At 34.4% G+C, this 27,922-nt stretch overlaps 1 protein-coding gene across 50 annotated transcripts in view; it reads left to right on the top strand.

The window, feature by feature from the left end:
• slo (calcium-activated potassium channel slo) overlaps positions 1-27,922 on the top strand; it is a 57,210-nt gene that overhangs the window by 7,084 nt on the left and 22,204 nt on the right. For 24 of the 50 annotated variants that reach the window (XR_016197640.1, XM_089265390.1, XM_089265375.1 and 21 more), the window contains 8 exons: positions 1,883-2,221; positions 9,018-9,176; positions 9,355-9,466; positions 9,843-9,994; positions 10,339-10,506; positions 14,319-14,410; positions 23,215-23,325; positions 25,591-25,696. Coding sequence is in view for 49 of the 50 variants with exons in the window: in XM_089265375.1 (XP_089121501.1) it covers positions 1,883-2,221; positions 9,018-9,176; positions 9,355-9,466; positions 9,843-9,994; positions 10,339-10,506; positions 14,319-14,410; positions 23,215-23,325; positions 25,591-25,696 (1,239 nt within the window). In the remaining variant the exon portion in view is untranslated. Of the gene's footprint in view, positions 1-466; positions 1,424-1,882; positions 2,222-9,017; positions 9,177-9,354; positions 9,467-9,842; positions 9,995-10,338; positions 10,507-11,993; positions 12,086-14,318; positions 14,411-17,830; positions 17,923-23,214; positions 23,326-23,799; positions 23,906-25,590; positions 25,697-27,922 lie in introns of those variants that run through there. The other 26 variants (XM_030386717.2, XM_089265382.1, XM_089265376.1 and 23 more) reach the window with 14 other exon arrangements.

Below are 27,922 nucleotides of genomic sequence, written 5' to 3'. Positions count from 1 at the left end.
AAAGATATAAATATATTTGTATTTTCCCTTTTTCCTATTTTATGTTACACTTTTAGATAGTCCAAGAAATATATAGATAGATAGAGTCAAATAGAATTAAAATATTAGAAAAATATATTTTTTGGCTTGGTTATTTAAAAAAAAAAAAAAACTTATCCAAATAATATTTGTATCTTGCAGCTCTTCAAAGAAATTTAAATGAATTGTTGTTAACCCCAAATAAGCATTGCTTGTTGATGGGGAAAGAGTATGCAATTGTGATTGGCATAGCTGTTGGATATTCTTGTATTTTTTCTTTGCCTTTTAATTAAATTCAAGTGTGTCGCCTGCGATGTCAGTTTTCGCGGTCAACCAGACAGAGAGCCAGTCCACGTCAGGAGATAGCACGTTGGCTAGCTGAGCAGCCGACTAGCTGAGTAGCTGCGTGGCTGAGTAGCTGAGTAGCTGAGTATCTGAATTGCTGAATAGCTAAGGCTCCTCACCGCAACATTCGTAATGGCCTGTTCATTTTCAGTTGGTGAGCGGCGTTTGGGCTGTTCGCTCGGTTCGCCTCCTTCTTTTGCTTGACTGACTTTGTGGTCTTTGCGTGTGCTCTGCGGTGCTGTGTGTGCGCGCTCGTGTGTGTGTGTGTGTGTGTGCGCGAGTTCGTGTGTGTCAAATGCAGATGTATCTATAATACATACATACATACATTTATTGCATGCGTATATATATACGTAGCATACGCAGTGATTCATTGAGTGCGTTGGCCCCGTTATTGAAAAGCGTGCAAAATTCGAAAATAGAAAAGGCAAATTACACTCACACACACCCATAGAGTTTGTAGTGGAGTTTGGCCTGGTGTGGCATTCCCATTCAGAAATTAGAAATTCGTGTTTCTCCGTCGTATGCTGCAAATGTCGCATGGCTGAAGTGTGACAACTCGAGCAAATTGTAGCCGCGTTCTGTGGCGAGCAGCGTTCAGTGTTCAGTGTTCAGCGTTCAGCGTTGTGCGTGTGTGTCGCGTCGAGTCGCGTCGCGTCGCCTCGCGTACATTGCGAGATCACTTTAAAAATAAAAGAAAAGATTTGTTTGTTGCTATTTTTAAAGGCGTGCCAAGTTTTTGTGTGGCGATCCGTTCCGTTTTTCGGTGTCGCGTCTTTTGGCTCTTTGGTGGCGTCATTGGCCACTTGGCCATGTCCAAAGTTGCCAGGGGCCTATATGCACTTGAAAGCCCAGCGAGTCTCTCTTGGCCAAAAAGCATAATCACAACATCACTACACACAATTGTACATATCTATCTCTATAGTGTGTGTATATATTAATATATATATATACATATATATACATTCAAATACAAATATCTAGCAGTGAGCCGCAGCAATGTAAGCTATTTGCAATGGCAAGCGGTTTGATCGGCACAAATATCAGTGAATTGACAAATGTAAGCAATTATCCCGTGATGTGTCAGCTACTTATTTTTATATATTTTTCTATCATTTTCGTGCATTTCATGTCCGACACTCTCTGTACTTTATTTTTGTTTACATTTATGCGCTTCGCCATGCAAACTTGAGCCAAAAAAATATGAAAAAAACAAAAAACAACCAAAATGTGGTCGATTTTCTAAATGTCAAACGTGACGTATGTGTAATAAATGAAAACATACACATAGCTATGCATATATAGTATATACATACATATGTATCATATAGTATATATTTTAATAAATGGATGCCGCCTTGTGCTCAAAATGTTGTCAAATGTGTCTTTAGTTATTCATGTTATCGCTAATAGTTGCAAACATGTTCATGGATACTTAATAGCTAATTAGTTATTAACTTGTGGATTGTGCTAGTCGCTTCCCAATACTCATATCAATATTTATTGCACACTCTTGCAGGGGATGTCGGGGTGTGATCAGAGCACTGTCGAATCATTGGCCGATGATCCAACAGATTCACCATTCGATGCCGATGATTGTCTCAAAGTTCGCAAATATTGGTGTTTTCTGCTATCCAGCATATTCACATTCCTTGCTGGCCTGCTCATTGTGTTATTATGGCGAGCGTTTGCATTCATCTGCTGCCGCAAGGAGCCGGACCTGGGACCCAACGATCCCAAGCAAAAGGAGCAGAAGGCGTCACGCAACAAACAAGAGTTCGAGGGAACATTTATGACAGAAGCAAAAGACTGGGCTGGAGAGCTTATCTCGGGTCAAACAACAACTGGTCGAATTTTGGTGAGTCCAACTTTACTTTAATTTAATTCAATTTCAATTTTAGCGGGGACAAAAGAAGAAGAGTGCATAGAAATTTTCGTTGGCAGCACAAAAATTACATTAAACAGAAATATATGTATTCATTTCGTCTGCATAATTTGAGTATATATTTTTTAGTCTATCAGTACAACCGATCACAATAGAGCGTAGCTCTATTGAGGCAATAGTCTCAATGGAAAATAGTTATATGTATGTAATTTTTTTAGATAATTATAATTAGAAAGATCAGCAATAGGCGCTGGACGAATTTAGTTGTATGATTAGACGATGTCAATTTTCTCTATACATGATTGTATTATATACTATATACGCTATATATACTATATATACAATATATACTTTATATTCTTTACACTATGTATAACTGATCAATTGTTAGATAATTGAGACTTTAAAAATATCAAAGGAAACTGTAAGGAATATTGTACTTTGTGCACCCATATTAAAGGAAATTATTGAAAAAAAAAAGACATTTGAACCATTACAGTAATTTCCGTTCCTAAAAGGCAAAGTTTTATAAACTAAATCGGAAATTATCATGAGTACATTTTTATATACAAATGTACGGGTTATATTCCCGAGTATATTAACCGACTTCAATGTATCTGGCTTCTAGCTATTTTCTATGTGCTCAGAGCAGAAAAAACCTGAGCACTTTATAAATCTAAAGGTCACACGGTTACTCCCAATACCAAGCTCAACAGCTATGCAAATAACAACAACAATATCGCCCAAAGCCAATATACTCATGCCCCCAGTGAGAAGGAGTATAAATACTCGTATAAAGCGAAGTGCATTTGGGTTATTCAGTCGATTTGCGTCGCTTTCATAGGATTCGCAGAGGGCAAACAAGTTGCGTGTAAAATATGATGTTTATATTTTTATTGTGGCACATTGCGGTGCTGCCTCCACCGGCGATTGCATGTCAACAACGGAAGCAACAAAGTAAATCAACCATTTCCATGTACCACAAATACTCGTCAGCAAATTGATTTATTTTTTGAGTGTTATTTGCCGTATGTCGTCTGTCGGCTGTCGGCTGCTTTGGGGGCTTCGACTAAGTCCGGGGATCTAGTCGTTAACAACTACTTAGTTATAAGCAACATATGTGCTGATAACTGAAAATACCTAATGGCTGGCAACCGGTCCCATGTGCCTTGCGAAATATGTAAACAAATATATTTCTACATTATGCATATGTCGCATTACGTAGTCATCCATTAAATGGGAGTTTCTGACTAAGCTCAATCTTAGCAGCGGCATTCAGAACATGCCGACGCGTTTGCTTAAGATATTACCTGGTACTAGACTGCTATCTACAAATTTATAATTATTAATTTTCGCTGTTTAACAGAAAGATTAGGCATTTGTGTATATTTTACTTATAAGCTAAGAGTTACTTTTCCTTGTTTTACTCTAATGCCCTGTGCTTTTTAAAGTGTGTAAGCAAGGTATAATTTTTTTCCTAGAATATTATGGGCAATATTTCAAAGTATTCATATTTCTGATCAGTAACAATAGCCGAAGGATCTGTTGGTTGGTATAGTCAACCGTTAGAAGGAATACGACGTTCTCCGACTTGAAATTTATTTTAAAAATTCTTTAGTACCTTTCCCATAATGTTGGTAACAACTACAATTGTAACTATAAAGTATGAATATTCTTGATTAGTAACGAGAAATTAACATGTATCCAGTGTAATATCTTCAATTAATAGCTACAGAAAAATGCAACAAATTTAGTTTAACATATTTTTTCAAAGAATTTGATAAATTTATATATTGCTTGAATATTGCTTGAGATGTTGATACAGCCACATCTGTTTATTATGATAATATACCATAATAACGTATATGTTGTGATATATAGTGGCCAATATATACACTGAGAATGCGCAAATATACACAAATACATCAAAGGCCATTCAAGCATCCAGTATTACTCATTCATAACCGCACATATGTATGTTTATAGTTCAAAAATGAAAAGTGTCTTGGTATTTTCAAGAGTTTTTTCGCTGCCTTGGCATGTGAATAGTTCATTTTATGCAATTTAATCTGATTCAGTAATAATACAAATAAATACAAAAGGATACAGTATATAGAGTTTGGTTAAATCAATAATTTATGCCATATTCTTACAAAGTTACGAAATTCTTTATGGAAGATATGGTAGCTATGAATATTCATAAGAATAATAGGAGTGAAGATGCGTTTGATATGTTTCGTTCGATCTATGAACACAAAATTTACGGTTATCTGAAATTACACTTTTGTGATTTGTTAACAATTTGGCTTCAGCAATTCTTGTCTTTATCAGGCCTCCCAGATTGAAAGAGACCGAATAAGGCAATGGAATTCCAGTTTATGCGAACGCAGTTAAAATACATACTACGTTCCTTATCATAAGCAAGTTTAGTATTGATGGTGTGACAGCAATAGGAATAGTTGGCGACTATAAGATACCCTGTATTTTGTTTGAAAAGACATGATTAGAAATACAGTAGAATCCCGTTATAACGACACGCAAGAACTGTTTTTATACCCGGAAGTCGCTATAACCGTATAGGTTTGCTTATACAAGTTTGTCTGGGAACCAGACTTGTCATCGCTATAACCGGATTCTACTGTATATTGAATGTAATATCAAAAATTGTACTATACAAGGTTATTTGAATGCTCTAAGATGACCCATGATAAGTGTGAGATGTTTTTATCTTTATCAAAGCAATTAAATGTTTTGATTTCATTTACTGTTTGAGACATACTATAAAAAATAAAAATTACTAAACTTGACTATATGTATCTAATATCTTCAGATGTCGCACATATGTTTGGAATATACTTAATATATTTCGATATACAACATATTTTGCGTTGATATATGTAAGTCATCATCAATCATCATACAGCATATACCCTTAATTTGTACATTTATTCATACAAAGTTTGAGAAGAGGAAACTGAAACAGTTTTTGCTCGATAAATGGCGCTGCATGGCTGTTTGCCATTAGTATAATACAACGGGCATGGCTAGAGCTACAAATACTTTCAATGTTCACTCCCACGCCCACGCCCACTTCCCATTAGAATTTGGTTTGTGTGTGTTTATCGAAATTGTTGTTGTATGCAAGGAGTCAGTCAAATGCCAACAAAAACTACAACAACTTTCAGCTAATATAGGGATACAAAATATGCGAAGATATGTCAGAACGCCAAAGCAGCGCAGGAAAATAAAAGGGCAACAAAAACAGCAACTGCGACAACAACAACATCAGCAACAACAACAACAACAACAACAATGGCAAATAACGTGGGCGAGTGCCAGGAAAAGGCCTAAAGAAAATCGATAAAAAAACCTCGCACACATTTCACTGTTACCAGGGCCAAGAGAAAGACAGCGGTAGGCAGGTCTGGAGTGTGGGCTGGCTTGAATGTTTATGGCCTGGTCAGGACTAGTTGGCAGAATGTGTGGCATTGTTGGCGCTGTTGCAGCTGTTGGCCGCATTTTAGATGGCTTCTAGAAGCATTTTGGCATTTGCCACTGTATCCTTTCGATTCGTTGTTATTGTTTCAACCACTATTGTCAGTGCCTGAATGAGCAAGTATGGATTTCTTTTCGGCGGTTACACAATCGACACTGCCTTTAACATGCACTTTAAGAGTAACTTTTACTCGAGATCCGCTGCTAATTGGCTTTAAAACTCTTTAAAGAGAATCCGAGAATGCGGAAGTGGAGCCAAAGACTTTCGCACAGCATTTATGGCAGCTTATGTCAGGTGGGTGGTCGTGGGGCTGGGGCGTGTCGGACACATCCGACTGCACACGGTCACGCCACCAAGACGCAAACGCTCGGCACTCTTTAAAAAACCGCAGTTGCGGCAATTTGTGGAAGTGGCAGGCGCCGTTGGTTCTGCAGCAGCGTTTTGGGCCATTAAACTGCAGGACTGGGGCTCTTCTTCTTCTCTGTTGTGTATCTGCGTCATAACTAAATTGATTGGTCTGATTGGCCATTGTGAGCAGCTGGCACTCAAGAAGATCCTATTTGCAAATGTATACCAGTTTAATGGGTCTTCTAACTCATGAAGAGGCAAGCGAAACGGTTTGCTCCTTTGCATTAGGTTAATTGCTTAAAGAAATAAATCATATCTCATCAGAAATTCAAAACATAGCATCAACTCCCGCTCTTTGGCTTCTTTTATTAAATATTTTATTACTTTTGTTGTTTGTCTAAATATTTTATAATATCATCAATATTTGCAGCTTTGACTGACCTTCGATAAAGACAAATTTCGTACCCCAAGCAGCTTTTTGGCTTTGCTGTATAGGATTGGTTTCAAACCCCCTTTCTTATATGATAAGTTTAGCTGTAATTTAATTTAATTCAAGATCATTCATGTTGTCTTTAACAAATTTTCGGTAAAAGATTAAACTGACAATATCTGATATACAAACAGAGATACATAATGGGAGTCACTTGATAGTTTAAGACAAGTATCCTAGATTACATATATTAAAACTCTAGTATATTTTCCAAACATCAAATCTCTAGTTTTAAAACCGAAATTAATTGTGGACGAACGGACTGGAAGACGGACTTTGCAGAAGACCAATATACTCTTTTCATTACATGCATGAATACAATAATTGATATAAATTGTTTCCTTAAATTTGTCCCATTTTGTATAGTTTTAGGAAAATACTAAAAATACTGCAAATTGTATAACTAACTTTCAATTTGCGAGCTACTTATCGTGTGGAAATTTTCTGCCACACCATTTCACCACCAATTTAGAATAACCTTAAAGGGATACAGAGCTCATGTGGTTTCCTTAACAACCTCTGGATGAGCTTGATATTTGAAGTTCAAGACTTTGCTTAGGCTCAAATCGGTTTTGCGGCCCCAAAGAGACTTCTGGGTGTGAGCATTCGAGAATGAAATTGACCCAGTTTCTCACTGATGACCATAACAACAAGAATATTCACAGCAATAACAAGAGCAGCAAGAAGTTTTTTTTTTATCATCTTTGTGGCCGTGTTACGTAGGCGTCGTTGTCTTTCCGTCTTCCCGGCTTCTGTGCTGCATTGATTACCTTGTCCAGATTACGTCAGCGGCGTATTGACTACTGATGACTACGGCCATACATACCTGACGTGGAAAGGGAAAGACTGACGTCAACGGCGGATGAGATTATGATTCTCTGTTTCATTAGATGCCAGCGTCGATTAAGTTAACTTAATGAAAAGACAACCGGTGACCCGTGGCGTATACGTAATCTTAAAGCAAGGCTATCTCTGAGGAGACTTCTTGCGCTACAGCAATTTACTGCGAACATGTTTCTGTATGCGATACGAGCATTTGCATAACAATAACAAACCAGGAAACTCGGCTTTAATATAGGGCGTAAGTAACTTGCGTGCGTCTTTTGCCAAATTTAGATTTCCTTTTGGGCATTGCTCTGCTCGATTATCAAAGCAATTACGTCTGTGTGGCTGAGCGAGTAGCCAAACAACGGCAATAACAATTAAGTACATTCAGAATAGCACGAAGTGCCAGCGGACGACACCGTGTTGGCCAAAGGCCCGCGCCTGCCCCAAGTTGCCCCAAGTTGGCTCACCTCAACTGGCCTTTTCATTTTGGCAAACAGCCCTGACATTTAACTGGCGCTCGACTCGTGCAGCTGTTGGTGCTGCTGCTCCTGCTACTGCTCCTGCTGCGGCTCCTGCTGTCGCGTTGGCCAGGCGACGTAACTCAGTCCAGTAATTACCTGGTAAAATTTTCATTATTGCCGCAGATTTATCAGCGGAACGCCCTCGACTAATTGCTGCAGTGATGTCGTTGTCGTACCTTGGCCAATAAATCAAATGGGCCACTGAGTGCAGCGCAGATCCGGCCGAAACACATAAACCCATTGAATTATTTTTGCAGGTCATTCAGCTGTGCCAAGACGAGAGACAGTTAATCAAGGCTGTAGCGACTCGAAGCACTAAAGCCGTGCAAATATATGATATATGTATCGAATATATATTGAAATAAGAGCGTTCTTTGCTATGAGAAATCACAGAAAGTGGTAATGTTATAGAGATGTCTGTATTGGCAAAAGACAAGTCTTTAGTATCTGATATATGATTTGTTTTAATTTGGTGAACGGGTCATTAAATACTAAATTCACATTTGCAATGGCTTCGTTATGAACAAAGTATTTTTTCTGCTTACGTAATTGTTTAGTGTAAATTCTCTTCTCCTGTCAAAACCTCTAGTTCTGGTCGCATATTCTGGTTCATAGCGAACCTGTGCGAAGGACATTACTAGCCGTCTCGCTTTCACTCAGCGACACCCGGGACCACGTTCAGCAACAGCTATAGTTGTCTCTCTCCTAGTGACAATACATTCTTTAAGTGCACTACAATACTAAATCAATCGATTAGCACGAATTGCCAGTCTTTCCCAATATTATTTCTGCATAATTAAATGTGTTAGGATAATTTATAAAATTCTTAGGAACTAAACTCTTAATGATTTCTTAATTAATTCCAGTGCACAATATGCAGTTGTTAATAATTGTGGGTAGTAAGGATATTTAACAATTAGATAGTAGATCTTTTGTGAATATACTGTATTGGTGTAAGTCAAATGTTTTTTTTTGTTCTTGAGCATACAAACTTAAGGTTATTATTAAAATAGGAAGTTGTTTCATTTCATTGAAGCTCATTTTTATGATTACTAACGGCATTTCTTTTTCTTTGTCCTATTTCAGGTCGTTCTCGTATTTATACTCAGCATTGCATCTCTCATTATATATTTTGTTGATGCATCTAGCGAGGAAGTTGAAAGATGCCAAAAATGGAGTAATAACATTACTCAACAGATCGATCTCGCATTCAATATATTTTTTATGGTTTACTTTTTTATACGAGTAAGTTCTACACGCAATGCTTATTTAATTAATTTATATATATATATATATTTCTTAATTTTGTTACTGATCGCAATTCGATTGGCTAAGCCATTAGTTAATAATAATTATTTGTAATTTGATTTTGGAAAAATTGTAAAACTCGATTGTGTTCTTTTTATTAACAAATTTTTTCCAGTTCATAGCGGCGTCCGATAAGCTTTGGTTTATGTTAGAAATGTACAGTTTTGTAGATTATTTTACAATACCCCCGTCCTTCGTATCAATATATTTAGATCGAACGTGGATCGGTAAGCGCAACAAATCAATTACCTAAATTTATATGAATTCCCAACAACAATTTGATGCATACAAATCGGTTTCAATGTCGATGATTTTCATATTTCTATTATCCCCCTCCCACACACACACGTGCGCACATAACAGCGCGAACACACGTTACCGTTACCATTACCATTACCGTTAAAGTAATATTTAATTGAAATAGCTCTAAAAAAGTCTCTTTAAAGCGTGTCAGGATCGATTTGTATGCATGCAATGTGCTTTACTCAACACATACATACATATCCGCATATATATGTATATATAAACATATATATATGTATGTCTCTGTGTATGTGCGGAAATTATAATCTGTGTCCATATATATATGTGTATTATAAACAGGTCTTCGATTTCTTCGAGCGCTACGTCTCATGACTGTTCCAGATATTTTACAATATTTAAACGTACTAAAAACATCGAGCTCAATACGTTTGGCTCAACTAGTATCAATTTTTATATCCGTGTGGTTAACAGCAGCGGGCATTATACATCTGGTATGTAGACACACAAACACACACATACACACACACAAACTCTCAACAGAAAAACGCACACACACACTCACACTGTATTCAGCTATGCATGACGACCGTCTTCCAGCCGGCTCTGTGACAGCTTTGCAGCGCGTGTTTGAGCCAGTTAAAAAGATTACGTATACGCCGCGTGGCACGCTGTCACAGAGCACGAGTGTGGCAAGCTGACGCTGATAGCTGAGGAGGGCATGCGTGGCGTTTTTTTGCAGTGCCCCAAAAGGTTCCATTTGTGTTCAATATGAATAATCGCTGATGCGTATTTATTTGCAATTGATCGATTGCAATTGCATTTACTTAAAATTTAGCTGGAGAACTCTGGCGATCCGCTGGATTTTAATAATGCTCATCGTTTATCTTATTGGACCTGTGTCTATTTCCTAATTGTGACCATGTCAACGGTAGGATATGGTGACGTTTACTGTGAGACTGTCTTGGGAAGAACATTTCTCGTGTTCTTTCTGCTCGTCGGCTTGGTAAGTTGAACAACAAAATGCTGAAACACTGAAACAAATTACACATTAGCAACAAATATGTCAATGAATCCAAACTCTCTTTTAGCAAATATAGACAATGTTTCTCTCTCTCTCTCTCTCTCTATGTCTCCTTCTCCAACTCTCTCTCTCCCAATTCCCTTCGGTCTTACCCAATTCGCATCGAGGCCCATTGAGTTTTAGGCCAAGCGACAGCGGTGTTGTCAGTGTGGCAATGTGTGAATGGTTCAAGTTCTGATTGTTGCCAAACGTACCATAGTACAGTTGCGCTCAAATCTAGCTTAGAGATCAAGTATTCAATAGAACAAGTAAACAATAGACTCCAGTAACAGTAACGTTAACAGTACCAGTAACAGTACTAGTAACATTAACAGTAACAGTAACAGTACCATTAGACCAAGTACTTTACTCAACCTGAAGTTGCCCCTACAGAGAATACAATCCGAGTTTTAGCTTAAGGATTTTATCAAACAATATATTACACTTTATTCAATTAATAATCTAAAAAAAAAGAGTATTTAAGAGATATGCTACGTTTTGTTTTCTTTGTAAATACAACATAGAACGACTTAATAATGGTGCACCGAATTAATTATGAAAATTTTTACTTTGAGACTAAGTTTCATTTATCTATCTTAAGCATTCATCAATCAAAGTTTCGTTAGTTTGACATCACTTGTAAGTAAGCTTAACGCGTTCCAACGTGCGGTCTCATTATCCACTCTCGATTTGCTCTTATCTCTACCCGCACTCTCAGCGACATATACTACATACTTACTCGTACAGCAGCTGGTAGTTGATTAATTTTGAAAAAAAAAAAAAACAGTTGCCTTTCTTCGTTTGTCTTTCTTTTTTTTTTTGTCTTTTTTTTCCTTCTTTTGAATACAAACTCGAAACAGATGCATGCAGTTTAACTATTTTTTGTATACATATACTATATATTTGAATTTTCAATTTACCTTTGATTTGGTAACAAGCCACAACAACAACAACAACAACAACTCGTAGACACCGACACTGACACCGACACCTGACAAAAAAGAAAATTATAAAATTGAAAAACTAAAGTTCATTAGGAAGACAGCGACAGGGATCATGCATATATATGTTATATATAGTAATAATGATAATCAAATTGGTCCCCATATACAAGGTATTCGCTTTTTATTACTGCATGCTTTAATGCTGGCTGCCGCAAATTTGATTTGAAAATAATTTAACCCAACCGCTTTAAGGTTCATACTCAGATAAGCAACTTAATTTAGTGTAACCATAAGTAAGAGCCTCCTTTGGTGTGACTGCCTGACCTCGATTCGTGCCCGTGAAGCAGAGGAAGTTATTTATCTGTAAACCTGTTGCTCAACCACACACACACACCTCTTAAGTCTTAAGAATCTTGATTTTGCTCAACAAACTTGTTAATTTCTTGCTGTATTCGTATGTGTGGCATATACATATATATATTTTAGGCAATGTTTGCCAGCAGTATACCGGAAATAATTGAACTCGTTGGTAGTGGCAATAAATATGGCGGTGAACTGAAAAGAGAACACGGAAAGAGGTAGTCTATAACATTCAAATATTCAATAATAAACGACATAAAAACATCACATTTAATCAAGAACAAGAACTGAGAATCATAAAATTGAAATGGATAATACTATAAAAAATCAATCAAACACAAATATCGATCAATTAATATCAAGTTGAAGATGCACCGAATAATTTGCATTTATTTTTAAAGAGTAGATCACAGATCTACATATATAAAGCATATGCTGGAAAACCTTAGTTCGAGCTTTAGCTTTGCCTCTCCAGCAGCTCAATTCCAAAACTTGAATTAAAGTCACATGAGGGCTATGAATGTGCTTAGCACTCGTGTTAGGAACACAACAACAACAAAAACAAAAACAACTCATAATTAGTATTGAATTAGTTACGTTAATATTCAATTATCAAATTAAGTACTTAGTCTGTTACCCTTTGTTATATATATCCATATATTTTTATAATTTACCAAATGGATTTGTATTTTGGTAACTCGCATACAAAGTTGACTGTAATGCAAAGTTCTACTAATATATACTATATATTTACCCATCATCAAATGTAGCTGACAGTCAACTCTGACTAATAAAAGTCATCTGATTGCCTAAACAACTTTTCAATAAAATGTATATCTTACCACAAAAAAGCAAAAAAAAAAAAAAAAACATAATATTGATAAATCATACAAGTATAAAGAACTTTCCATATTATTATTATTTACATTTCTTCCTTTTTTTGTATACAGATCAGTTAGTCGTCTATTCTTTTTTTGTCAAATAATTATAGTAGGGTTTTTGGTATTCGTACTTTGTTTTGATTTATTGATGAACTCTCACACATTGCTTTTAATTAGTTATCAATTCGTTCTCTAAACACTTTTGTAGGCGTGTGTTTTACATGAATTTTACTTTTGGCCCGAATACTCTGTCCATTTCTTGCTTTTCCGTTAACATTTGAGTTATGTTTGATTTGCCATGCTTTCCGTTTTGATTTTGCAATAAATAACACCAGAAGTACAAAACAATTTCAGAATAGTTACCGGTTTGTTTTTTAATCATTTATTTGTTCAACGTTTTACAGCATTTGAGCAACATTTACGGCGCCTTCTTGTTCACACGATTCAATTAAAAATAAAACATCGGTCACGCATTGCCAATAAAAAAAAATCAATTTTTAAGTACACATAAATTGTTAAATTCTATTTGAAGAGAGTTTGAGCTACATTTCGCAATAATCAATTCCATTTTTAATATTGATCCTCAAGTAAAACGTTTTTTGTCAGTGTCACCGTAACATAACTAGTACATCGAATTCCCAATACTCTTACAATAATATGTATAATTATTTGTATTTTCACTTCAATTTGTTTTATTTTGAAAGGCAGTTTCCAGTAAAGTATTATAATGTATATATATATTGTAATATTTGGAAATTGTCTTTCGCTTCGGTAAGCCGACTGTTCTGTTTATTGTATAATCATTCAACAAGGCATTTAAGCATTTAGGTTTATTTATTACTCAACAACTCTCTCTATCTCTCTATCATTGCATATCATTTAGTCCACTCACTAGAATTGGAAGCTATCGCCATTTAAATTTCACTCCTCCCCCCTAAAAATAAAAAAATAAAACTCATTCGTGCGCGCCTAGCTGAGTCGAGACTAACTTCGCACACTTCTAGGCAGCCATAGAGCACTTGTCGTGTACAGCTGTAAATCTGTAAATTTTAGACCTTAAACAAATACGTAACTACAGTAAATATTATATTTAGATGCGGTAAAAGTGAATATATCTTTTCAGAGATCCAAAACTGTATATACGGAAAATCTAAATAAAACCAAAAATCAATTGTAAAATTAGCTGTAAAATTGAGCGAATGTCAAAGTATGTGAGCGTGTATGTATATATGTATATGATAGTGTGTGCGTGTATGGATGAATGTGTGTGTGCGAGTGATCGAATTGAGAGTGTGTGTGCATCATCAGCGTGAGCCGTGTGGTTGTGGGGGAGCTGTGCTTCCTCCTCTTGTCCAGCGTTGTCTGCTTACGTTCATTCACGTCGTCGCGTCGTCCCCTTTACGAGTCTTGTGAGTGTCGTACTGTACTGCATATTCTTTTTAACACAACACCATCCAAAGACCAGCAACAACTAGTTAGCCAAATACTAAAACTGCAATTGTAACTGAAACTGAACTATTTTGGCACTTCTCTCTATATTCTAAAAGTGTATGTGTGTTGTTGAATTTAGGCCGTGTTCGCTAGTTGGATACCAGAAATCACTGAACTGGCTGCCCAGAGAAGCAAATATGGTGGAACTTATAGCAAGGATCCTAGAAAAAGGTACACGAACACGTTGCTGGCTGTACCACAAAAAAAAAAAAAAAAACCATACAAAAAGAAAAAAAAAAATACAACAAAAAATGCAATAATATAAATTGAAAACCAAATAACAACAACAACACCAAAAATATAAACTACCAGAAACTATAAAGCTACAATCGCTACAATCGAATTAACCTAAGTTTTTCTTATATTGCATTCTTACTAAACTTCAGAAATTCCAAATGAACAACCTTTTATACGATCTCTTATTATTATTTCATTGTCGTTTGATATCCTTTATTTTATTTTTCTTATTATTCATTTCTTTATTTTAATTTGATTGTTATTTGACGTCACTTGAACTTGCATAAAAATGCCCACATATTTGCTATCAAATTTTTCTGCTCAGCAACTGACCCACAGAGCAGTTGATTGAAACAGCAAAATAAAAAAAAAATAATAAAAAAAAAACAGTAATACGAAAATCAGATCTGAAACCACTCGAAACAGTTGCAAGCAGCTTGAATTGAATACTTGAAAAAACAAAAATGAAAATTGTTAAGCAAATCAAATTTGAAACCTTTCAAAGTACCAAAAACGGCATTGGTTTCTTGGCGGCATGTGAAAGAACAGAAGAAAGAGCAGAGTTTCGACTTGGCTCTCTTGACTGAAATACGTAAATCAAGTAAGGCTTAAGCTTAAATGTCGAATTCTTTGGTTGTTGTCAAATCCTTCTGTAAGTCTTGTAATCTCTCTAAAAAATAATCAAAATGCTAAGCATCATCACAATTGTTGTTTATCAGTTGGCTTCGTTAGATGACGAGAATGTATGCAAAGCAGCAGTTTCTCTTCTCTGCTTTAATTGAACCCAAAAGCTTTTGCCCCAGACATCGTAGCGCCTGGCGGATATGCTACACTTTTTTCCAAACACACATCGCAATATCTACTATGAATATGAGCAGAAATTCTGGCATCTCTCTTCACACATTACACGACAACAATGGATTACTACTCTTACTGCTACGATTCGAATGATAAATACTCTGTATACGTTAGTGTGTATGTAGTTTGGCTTTGACAGTAACACTTATTGATTTCGTATTGTATTCGTTGCGCTGCCATAACTCAAAGCATGCATCACATTTGTTAGCATCATTTCGGAATTGATTGCAAAAACAAGCCAACAGAGCAAACAAATTTATACACGTATACAAGTACACACACACACACGCACACACATACAATCTACATACATATTTGATATGCTTAATTCGAATTTTTGAAAGACAATTTACAGAAGGGTTTGAATTAGTTGTGTGTGAGTGCTAAAAAAAGAAAAAAAAAGAAAAGAAAAGAAGGCCAAAAAGAGAGCAGAAATCTATGAATTTTGGCATATTTAGCTGACGCCGATGCATGGCTTCTGAGTTCTAAAGAGAAGTCGTAATAAATGTATATTTTGGTCGATACAAATCCTGATTTGTTTTTACATTTTAAAGCTTGCTCTATTTCCCTTTCACTTTGTTTTTCTTTTAAAGAGCAATTATCTATATATGTATATGAAAACTTAAAGTGTCAGCTTATCTTGTATTTAATTTTGGGCTTTACTTAAACCCTTTTGAAGTTTGCCAAAAAGGTTTAACGAGCGAGTTTTTATGCAACTTCAGAGCAGAGTCAATTTATACAACAAATTGGTTTTGTTTATAGTTTTAGTTACTCCCCCCGTTGAAATGCTTCGAACCAAATAGCTTTTTTCTAACTTTGGTTTTTGGACTTACTTACAAATAAATAACAACAAATTAATTTAAAAATATTAAACCAAAAAAAAAAAAAAAAAAATGCATAACATTAAATTGTTTGTTGGTTTGTTTGTTGGAACACACACCATGTTGCCGCTTAAGTTCTGTATTGATTTGATCTTTGAACATTAATAATAATTTATTCGAATTCTTAAACACGTTTTATAATTCTACTAAAATACTACATAAACATTAAACAATGAAGTAGATATGTTTTTTGCAATTTTATCCACTACCTACTTACATATTATATTGAACTCACTTGTAATTACAAACATACATAACTACACACACACACACACAATACTCGATCAAGTATGGCATCGTGAATGGCCATGCTGAACACAATTTATACAATTTACATAGTTAATCATCATCTCTAATAAACATACTTAAAGTCGTTAATTTGCTTGCACCTAACTACTTAGTCTGCCGCAGCCACGCATATAAGAGTAATGAAGTTGCGCGAATCGGCGCTGCGAAGTTCTCCCGATGATTTAATTAAGACAAACAATTTATTTGTTATCAGTAATAGTTGCAGTATCTCTGTGTTTTATCGTTATCAGCATCAGTATTCGTATCCTTATCAGTATCAGTATCAGTATCAGTACCAGCATCATGTCCACATTCGAATAATCTTTCCCGATTCCCGACTCCAATTAAGTATAGACTCTCATGTACACCATCCACAGATACAATGATACAACGCGTTTTGTTTGTTCTCTATGATTATATATATTTATGAACTGTTATTGGAAATCCACACACACACGCACACAAATGTAAAATGCAACACCCGATCTTATCGTAGTTGTAGTGACCAACAGGCGCCAAAGCCCAGACCTATCATCCAGCTAAAGTCAAATTAGATTTGCATTAACTACTGATAGCTGTCTGTACTTGGCTCTAGAGATCTTCGCAGTTACTATGTGTGCTCGATTTATATCCCAGTACATATACATATATACTCTCTCTCTCTCTATATATATATATACATATATATATTATAAGACAACACGTTCCCCCAAGAAATCGAAAGCCAATTCCATATGGATAAAAGCAATAAAATTAGCTGCAGACTGTTGAAATGGTTGGATGATTTGTAAAGAAAAGTAAAATGATATGATTTTGTTTTGTTTTGTTTCCTATTTCATTTCGATACGATATTCTTTTACTATAATTTCCATATATTAGTTCTATATGATTTTCAACATCTAGCAACTTCAGTTCTCACAAATATGACGACTGGCGTTATCATCTAAAGAAATAAAAACAATACACAGCAATAATAAATGAAAAACTGACAAAGCCACCATAGCATCAATTAGCAGGTAAACAAAAATATTGTGTCGTCAACGTCGTCGAGCTGAGCTAGCTATCTGTCTATCTAGACGTAAACTTACGTATGTAACTGTATCTATATAGCTTTTGTCTGCCAGTCGATACTTCACTCTACCTACATATGTATAGTTATATATATGTATATATATTCTCTTTCTCTGTCATCCCTTTGTCTCGGTCTGTTGAGCCCCTCGCGTTCTCTGATCTCCGGCAATATAATTTTTTGTTTTATTTGTAACAATTCAAAAGACAACAAAACGAAATACTTCACTATCATCATTATCTTTCATACTGAATACAGGCGATTTTTGCAAGTTGTATACCTGAGATTATAGACTTGATTGGAACAAGAGCCAAATATGGGGGCACATTAAAAAATGAAAAAGGGCGAAGGTGAGACCAACTAAATTTTCTTACAATCCATAGACAAATAAATAACCAACAACTGATCTTAAAAATGTAAACAACCAGACTACTTACAACCACAAAAAAAAAAAAAATCGAAAAAATATATAAAACATATATCCAAGTCAATAAAAGTTATTTTCAATTAACAAAAAGACTTTGCTCTGATCATTAAACACCAAATCAAAATGAAATTTCTGCAAGTGAAAAAAAGAAAAGATACAAAAATGTGAATATTAATCAAAAAGAAAAAGTTATATATCTCTTGTGCAGTATTTACTTTTACTTTGCGCTTCATTCATTCAAATCCTTTTCGCGTGAAAATATATAAATCTGAAATTTGATTTTGATTTTAACAAAAAATTTTAACCAGACATAACATACTACTACATAACTATATATATATATCTATATATATGTATATATATATATAGTGTATATACACTTATACAAATGTTCCACTGACACACAAACACAAACTCACACTGAAAGCCTCACAGAGCGCGGCCAACTAATAAGCATAGCAGCAAAGCAGCTAGCTAACGGCATCAAGACACATATTACTCATACGCCCCATGGCCCGGTATGGCTATCCAGCAATACGTTGCTATACCTTCTAACAACAACAACAACAACTACTACTATCCAATCAATCAATCAATCACAAACTCAAAACGATTTCAGAACATTCGATCGATCAAACACACGCCCACACACACACACACACACACACATGCACACACACAATTACATTTACAACAACAAGAACAACAAAATAATTGTGGCAAATGAAACGAAATTACAAATGCAAAAGCAAAAGCAAGAATCAACAAGAAATTTAATACAGAAATATACATATATTTATACTTTTCAATTTTAATTTACAACAACCACATCCACAACCACAACAACAACAGAAGAAACAACAACAACAGAAACAACAACAAGAACTCATTTTGTATTCGTCTTTGGATTCATTTTGCTTTCTATTATTCGCTTTATTTCGAACTTATTGTGTCGTCTACGTTGCTCTACGTAGTTAAACTAAACTGCCAATGCAGGCGTGGCAGTTAGGTATTTACTATATTCTCATTTAAAGGCTCGCCCCATCGATATGATTTGATTAAATTGATATATAAATATATACATATATATGATTTGAATTTGAATTGTATTTGATTTATTTTTGGATTGGCATTTTTGAGAACCATTGAATCCTGTTTGAAAACAATACGAAAATAATAATTAAATATAAAATAATAAAACAAACAAAACATGTATCGTACTTAAACTGTTCTGAGTGTATAATGTGCGTACTCTTAACTACCAAATTATCTTGTTGTAACTTTAATAAATTCTTTTTGATCGCCAAAATTTATCAACCTACTCTTCTGCTCTCTTTACATATCATATCTATATCTTGTTAACAAATTTTGATTACCTTCTTCATTTATTAGTTGTCCCAGCGCAAATTCTCGGCGCAGGTGTTGCACGTTTTCAGTTTCTAACCTTTAGTTGACTCTACAAAAAAAAAACAAAAAATTAATAAAAATAAATCTCAAACAAAAAACATCAATTGAAATTGCAGCTAAGTAAATAGGCAATGGGGTTGGGTGGGGCAAGATTGGCTAAACCCGAACCTGAACGATTTCTTATGAATTTTGGTTTGTCTTTGGTTAAACTTGTTTTGTATGCCATCATCTAGTCATGTTGCATTATATTAGCCCTTGGAGAATCAGTGATTGGTGTTTAATAATATTGTGTTAAATATTCGTAATTGTCTATATAGTCCTTGATAATCGAAACTCGTAATTCGTATATAAATATATAAATATATATGTATATTATGCAAACCAAATAAACGATCAAAACATCCAGCGATAATAATGCATATTAAAATATTCCATTAAATAACGAAAAACAAACAACAAGAACAACAACAAACGTATACGTAAATATTAGAAAATCGCATTAAACAATGTACACACACATAGCTTCATTCGTCACATTCTTTGACATTTAAGTAACTCCTAAATAAAGCAGCTGCCCCTGAGATCTGTGATCTAAATCCGAATCGGAATCCGAATAAGCAATATTTTTGTCTAGTCTGTAAATTGAAGTACGTCAAGGCTGCATTATTTTGAGTTTGGTTTTTATGTGCAGTCGTCTAGCCATGCATTCGATTTGTTCAATAATCAAGTGACATCAAAACTAAATATGTGTGTGTGCAATATCTTAATAAATAAAATAAAACTAACGATGCTCATATATATACAAAACATATAATACTTTCAATCTCTGTCCCAACTCAATCTCTCTCTCTCTCTCTCTCTCTCTCTCTGTCTCTCTGTGTCTCTCTCTGTCAATCTGTTTATGTCTCTACTACTTCCTATTAATGTTGTAGCTATTGAGAAACTGTATTTATGTCTTCCGCTATATAATCGAAGAAAAGACAAAAACTATGTAATTGTTTGATTTCGTATTCCTTGGTTCATTTTATTGTTTCTGTCTGTGCTCTTTCTCTCTCTCTATTCCATTATATTTTATACTTCTGTCAAACGAAAAAACCACAATAAACCATATTACAATCAATAAATAAACGAATTGGCGCATATAACAAGACCCAACACAACTTAACATGAACATCAATCCATTTGCGTTGTAATTTGTACTGCTGTTAGCTATATACGTGACTCTCAACTCAACTCAACTCTATTAGCTCTATCAACTCTATCATCGTGTTATGTGCTATGTATGGATGCGATTTTGGAATTGGCTTGATTGACTGATTGACGCCATTTGTCACCCAGTAATCCATACCTTACCATTTAGTTCTGAATCGTGATTGACGCGAAGCTGCTGAAGTGCTATATACTAAACATATCTCATGTAGAATTGGAATCGCGTAGGTCGAGACTTTGTATTGCGTTCACAGTCTTGGGTGAGTTTTGAGTGCGGTTTCTGGCCAGAAGCTCTTGCCGCTAATCGAAAAGGCGGACACCTACACAAATCTGTGGTTAAAGAGATACATAAACCCAATACCATCCGAGTCCCACCAATACATTAAGTACACATTCAGTTATTTTCAAGCTCTCAACTAGCAACCATCTCTGTACCCATTTTGTGTGGTTCATTTTGAGTTATTTGGCCCCATCCACATTTATATCACATTCATGGCACGTTAAGGATTCATATGAAACGTATACCTCATTTGCTCAATGGATTCTTTTTCGGTTCCTTTTTGGTTTCTTTCATATGCCTCATGTGTGAAACACATGAGCTGTATCGATCTTAAAAAGTAAATAGAATATCTAAATGAAAGTCAAAATGAAAATGCGTGGCCAGGCAAAAACTTTTAACTTTTCACCTATTCGAATCTATTCGTTTCCCCCGATACTATTGCATTTTGAGAACAGCATCAACAAACAGCACATTTGTAAGCAAAATAAACACAACTACGAAAAAACATTGCAAATTAGATTAGTTCAATAGTTACTTAGCTTGCTTTCGATTTAGAGAATGAAACGAAACTATTCCCCAAACACCAAAAAACTCGTTGACACCAATTAGCGAAATTCATTCACCAAAATGACAAGCAACAATCTGGATAATCAACTTTACTCATCTACTCAACATTTCTAAGGTCATTTCTCGATTCGATAGAGGATATCCGAGATAAAGATATCATAATTGCTTTGAGTATTATCTGTTCGTTTAAGCCTTAAAAAAATTTATCGTAAACTGACGATTCAAATAAATGTACGGAATTTGTGTTTCGAATTGGATTTGCGGTCTCCGTTTTTTTTTTTTTTTTTTATCAACTGGATCAACTTGTGAAGGACTCAACCGGGTCTCAAATTCCTTTGAGACATGTGCAAAATATAATAAAAATAAAAAATAAGAAGATTATTTGAGTACACATATATACATACATCTTTCATACATCCAACTCGAGCTTGTAGTATGATATGGTGCCTGCACCCTCCCATTTACCCTTTACTCGCCCACACAACCACAACCTCGCCCACACCCACACACAGAAACACATCCACACACTAATTTAGTTATAATCAGAAGTACGCATGTTTTAATTGATGCACCCTGATTGCAATTAGTTAAGTAGGAGAATGAGAATGCCTGCCCGAGTTTGCCTGACTGCATGCCTGTCAATAGAGTTACAACCCGAACACATAATAATAATACATATACTATGACATACCTATATATACTCGATATGAAGACACTGAAGTAGTTTGGATTGGAATGAGTGTAGCAATGCCCTGTATATATGTTAAGTATATAAACGTAGAGAGAACACACAGTTATTTATTTCTAGTACTCGTTGATGCTTTATACGATGCATGTAAGTTGAGTAATACCAACGGTGTGCGTAGCTATTCTTTAGTTAGTGAAACTCTTCTGTTTCTCTTTCACTTTCGTTATCGTTTGACTTGTGAAATACAAATGCAAAGCTATGGACCCAGTTGAATATTAAACAAGCGCTTTGCACCTGTACCTGTACGTATTTAATTTTGAATCTTTTATTTTTATTTCCTTTTATTTATACCTTTTATTTTGTGTTCAAAGAGATTTCTGGGGTAGCAGACTAAATTCATGCATATTGCAGTGATTCTTCATTTAATTGTATTTTTTCGTGTCTATTATAAAATTTTGTGTATTTTAATTTAATGAAAATACAATGTAATTTATAATTATAATACTGTTTACTGTTTTAACAACAAAATAACACTGACAAGTTGTAATAGTAATTATAATAACAACAAATCAGTTGATAACCTAAACAAATAATATGAAAATATTAATCTATAAATGAATAAGAAAAACATATAAAAAAAAAACACCAAATATATATAATACATACACATACTCATACACGCACACACACTCACGCACGCACACATTCATTCATTACAACTGTAACTAGTTGAGCTTAATTGCAATCATTGGCAAAACTAAACAAAATGCAATAGATTTTGTTTGCCAATGATTGCAGCGCACACATATACACAAACACACATACACACACACACACATGCGCATACACATATACATCGCACACATACTCACTGCACACTAATACAGCTAAGCTACACGCAACACACGATAGTTGTGGCATGTCAAGTGTCACACTGCTTCTGCATCCCACTCTAGAATTAAGTCACACTCTTCTTGCTTATGAATCGACTGCCAATTCCAGAGAAATTACTAATATATCTTTCTTCCTACCACACACAAACACAACCACACACACACACATAGACATATTGTGGTATGCGGTCACATAACATACGAGTCCGTGTCGCATTTCCTGAAGGACTTTCTGCACGAAGATCGTGAGGATGTCGACGTCGAAGTAGTCTTTTTACATCGGTAAGTTTGCTTTCTGATCCCAATTTCCGTTTTTTCTGTATTTTCTTTTGAATATCGATCAAAAACACTTTTTGTACAATTGATTATTTAAGTTTCATTCCTAAGTTTCGTAAATGTGTTCTTTTATACGATAGATCAATAATTTAGTTAAAGCAATCAGTAAAGAATTCAAATCAGTTTATAAGCAGAATTATTATTATCGACCTCGCCGGAGGCAAGACACATTTTGTTTTGCTCTCTCTTTCTCTCTCGCTTAGAGAAGGTCTTAAACAGTTAAGTCTATAAATTAATTAGTCAGCGCACTTACTTTAAGCATCATTGCATTATTCAAATTAGTTCGTAGCTAACACAAAATTCCAATTATGATTTTAATTTTGATTTGGACTGTTCAGTCATATACCTTAACTTGTTCTACATAATTGATTAATATTAACTATATATATATATGATATAACGTAATGTAAAACAAAATAGCAAAGAGCCCGACCTGGAGCTAGAGGGACTGCTGAAGCGCCACTATACAACAGTGGCGTTTTTTCAGGGCACAATGATGAACGCAGTCGATCTGGAACGAGTCAAGGTACACAATAACACTGCAAGGAGCAAAGCATAAAATGCATACACATATACAGAGAGACACACACACCTACATACACACACGCGACACAAGCACAACACATACAAACAGAGTACACAAATTACAAATATACTGAGGTACGAATATACTGATCAGCGAAGTCCAACCAGAGTTAGGCCGAGCCGAAGGTGCTCTGCCCTCTGTAAGGGTGCATACCCAGTCTGTGTGTACATAGATAGGCATTAGCTCGACCACATACTAGTTTATAGACAGCGTTCGGCTGACAACAAAGTGCAATCGCCTTTCACCCACTACAATACAACTGCCCACCTCGAGTCCCTTAGCCTTTAGTCTTTAGCCTGCCATAATTCGCTGGCCACAGCCCCAGCCACAGCCACAGCCACATCCACAGCCACAGCCTCAGTCACAGCCACAGCCCGAACTCTCTCTCAAAAATTTGCTCGTTCTCACGTTAATTTCTTGCAATTTTTCTTAGAGATTTTTGATTCCTCCATTTGCCTTTGTTCACTTGACACGTGTAAGATACTTGCAACAAGGATGATGATATCTCAGTCGGCTGTATCGAGTTTAAGCTTTTGCAAATCTACAATAGTAAATACAATTTTGATTTCGTTTTTCGTTGATGGAAAGGAATATACCCTTTACTAGTTCTTATGTAAACCACTTTCGTTTCACTCTTTTCCGATTCCTACAATAATAACTACATACATATCTAACTAGTAATGTTTTCGATTTGTTCACGTTGGCATTCAGTAATACTAATAACCTGCTCAATGGAATGTCCTTTTAGCTGAAATTTTATTGAAGTTTGAATTTTCTATTCTATTATTTCATAATTAATAACATAGAACTAGTTTATGAATATAAATATATATATACCCGATTATATATATATATTTACATCTTGCTTAGCATAAGATTTTTTATCTTTAAATATATATACATATTCTTTTGATTCGCAGCACTTTATTTTTATTTTTTTCAAACTAAAGTTTAACTCAATTTTATTCCTCAACTTCAAATTAGACTTAAGTTTTCATATCTATGTATTACACATTTGTAAATATGTATGTATTTTTATTAGATATAACAGCTTCTATTTTAGATAGGATTAGAGTATGAATCAGATAATTTAAGGAAACTTAAGGGTCGAAAATTACTTGAAAACATTATGAAATCTTTTACTTTTGTACATAAATAATTAAATATATTTACAAATAGTATAACTTATAATTGATTTCTAGTATATTTTAATTTAGTTGTAAACGTATTGAGAATTATTTGTGGCAATTTCATAGAACATTTCGCCTATCGCACACTTAATTTCTTCGACCAGAGAGTTTCATTTCATATTCGATTTTCTTTTTCTTTTTCATTTTCTATTCTTTCGTCATTCTCTCGCTTACTCCAACTGCACAATTATGAAACAATGTGTACTCATTGTGTTTTCACACAACACACACATACACGCAAATCTTTTCGGTTATAATACTATCCATTTCTATGCCAAAATCTGTGTAAATTGGAACTCTAAAATTAACACAAAACAACTCAAAAAAAAAACTTTGTACTATTCTTTTCAAAAAACAAAAAAAAAAACATATAAATATATATACACATATATATTTACGCCCAAAACTTAATGACCAAAAAATACAAATAAAAAGTAAACCACCCGATTTGGAACTTGAGGGTTTGTTCAAACGCCATTTTACCACCGTGGAGTTCTTCCAAGGAACCATTATGAATCCGATTGATCTGCAAAGGGTTAAGGTAAAACAATTTTTTATTTTATATGTTTCTCTATGTTCGTTGGTTAATTTACTCAACTTTTTCATTTTCTTGCTGTTTCTGTTCATTTAATTGTGCGTGTTGCCAAACCAAACCAAACCAAACAATACCAAACCAAGACAATTAACTTTGTATTAACATACTTAACATATTTACATACTAACCATACCGACTTATCAAACACCTCTACTCAACTAATTACACGCATATCTATATACATGTATATATATATGTATTAATATTTTAATATATATGACATCTATATATGTAGAATATATGTATATGTATATATGTGTGTACGTCTGTGTGTGCGTAACAATTATAAAATACCCAATATGTATCAATGTAATATTCTATATATGTATGTATGTAACTCTCAGCTCATTATTCATAATTGTGGCATAGTTTTGTGTACATCAATAGTACGAAATACATTCATTAAACATAATAAATATACTTATATGTATACTCGTACAGTAAACGTTGGTAAATTGCAATGTATTAGAAGCTGCAGCAGTATTAGAGTACCGACCTTTGTGTGCGTACATTTGTTGACTGTACGAAAAACACGTTCAATATAAGACATATACCCACGATAAGACACATATACTAACACCAACAGCAACACCCATACACGTATACACCGTAAATTTTTGGACGTTATTGTGTATGCAAACATTTATCGTGTTCATTGTTAGATTAAGCCGTATTATTTTCCAAAACCCAAACATATTTTTAATATATTAATATCTAACTTACAATATTATATATATATATGTGTGTATGTATGTGCTAAGTAAATTATTGCATATAAAGTAATACGAATATGCAATTCTTAAGTATTCTTAACATAAAAGACATACCTTAATAACGGGTGATGGATGGACTATCTGCTCAACAGATAGATATATATGGATAAACAAAATAAATGTATATACCTGAAAAAAGAAACCCTTTTATAAAGACATAAAAAACAAGTGTAGTTTGATTTCAAAATATCTACAAAAAACTTAATTACCATGAAGCTATAATTGTATTATGATAGATCAAGGGGTCAAGTATTCGATAAAGTCAAAGATATTATTTGAACTGAGTACAGAATTCCGCTTATAACTCAGATGAGTGAGCTTTAACGACCTGAATTTTATCCGGAGAGCGATGCCTATTATCTAAAATTCTTTCCTATCGGAGATGATTGTAAAGTGTTCAATGCTTTTCCGCGGTCCCTTTGAAGGCATCAGGAGGTGGTGGTTGCTCATGCCTGAATAACATATGTACTCAAATACAATAAATTCCATAAAACTAATCTTTGCGTCTTAATAGCAAGCTTCATATTAACCAAAATTTTCAGTTGTTTTCTTTTTCCTAAACGGAGTATTTTAATATTAAGCAAGAATTTTTATGATATCGAAGAAGTCAATGGTTTCATATTTCATGGGAAAATGCATTTGCTTAGAAACACAATAATAATATATTATCTAAAAATGTATCTTTATTAACTGTAATTCCCAACGAAAAGTAATTATTAGTAATAAGTAAATATATTATTTCGTTGAAGCCGAATACCATTGCAAAGGGAAAAAATACAAGTAAGAACATGGCCGTCGGGGACTACCGACTGCATAATACTCATTCATGGTTGAATAATTTCGAAATGTAATCAAAATCGATAAAATTTTAAAATCGATAAATTGTATCGATAAATGTTTCGAAGATGTATATTTTTCCGATTTTTCACGAGCCCACTGAACGGATATATGTATTTATCTTTTGGCAAAATTCACTTATGGTTCCATATCCAAAGAGACATATGTTATTTAATGTATAGAATGATTTTATATGCTATCCAGAATTTATTATTAATCTGTTTACATTGGAATCAATATTCAGAGCCCCGATAGCTTATTGGGAAATGTCAATATTCTGTTTTCCGTTCCGTTGAACGAGTATTAAAATGAAGTATTATCTCATATATTTACGAAATAATATGTTATTTAATCTTACTATTTAAATTCAATCATATTATTTATTGTCTGCTTTAAATGTTGTGGCGAATTTGAGCAAGCCACTGCTTTACCTTAGTTGCGATTATATTGATGTATGGAAAACAGATCAACTTTCTTTCTTTTCTTGAAGGTGACACATATGTATGCAGTTCTTACTTAAAACTGAATACATTTGTTACTAAAACAGACTTCTTTAAATGCA

The sequence above is a fragment of the Drosophila navojoa genome, chromosome 2, assembly GCF_054131105.1.
Source record: "Drosophila navojoa isolate 15081-1374.11 chromosome 2, UAZ_NAV_1.0, whole genome shotgun sequence".
NCBI lineage: Eukaryota > Metazoa > Arthropoda > Insecta > Diptera > Drosophilidae > Drosophila > Drosophila navojoa.
The sequence above is the reverse complement of the archived record's forward strand: the minus strand, read 5'-3'. Positions and strand labels throughout refer to the sequence as shown.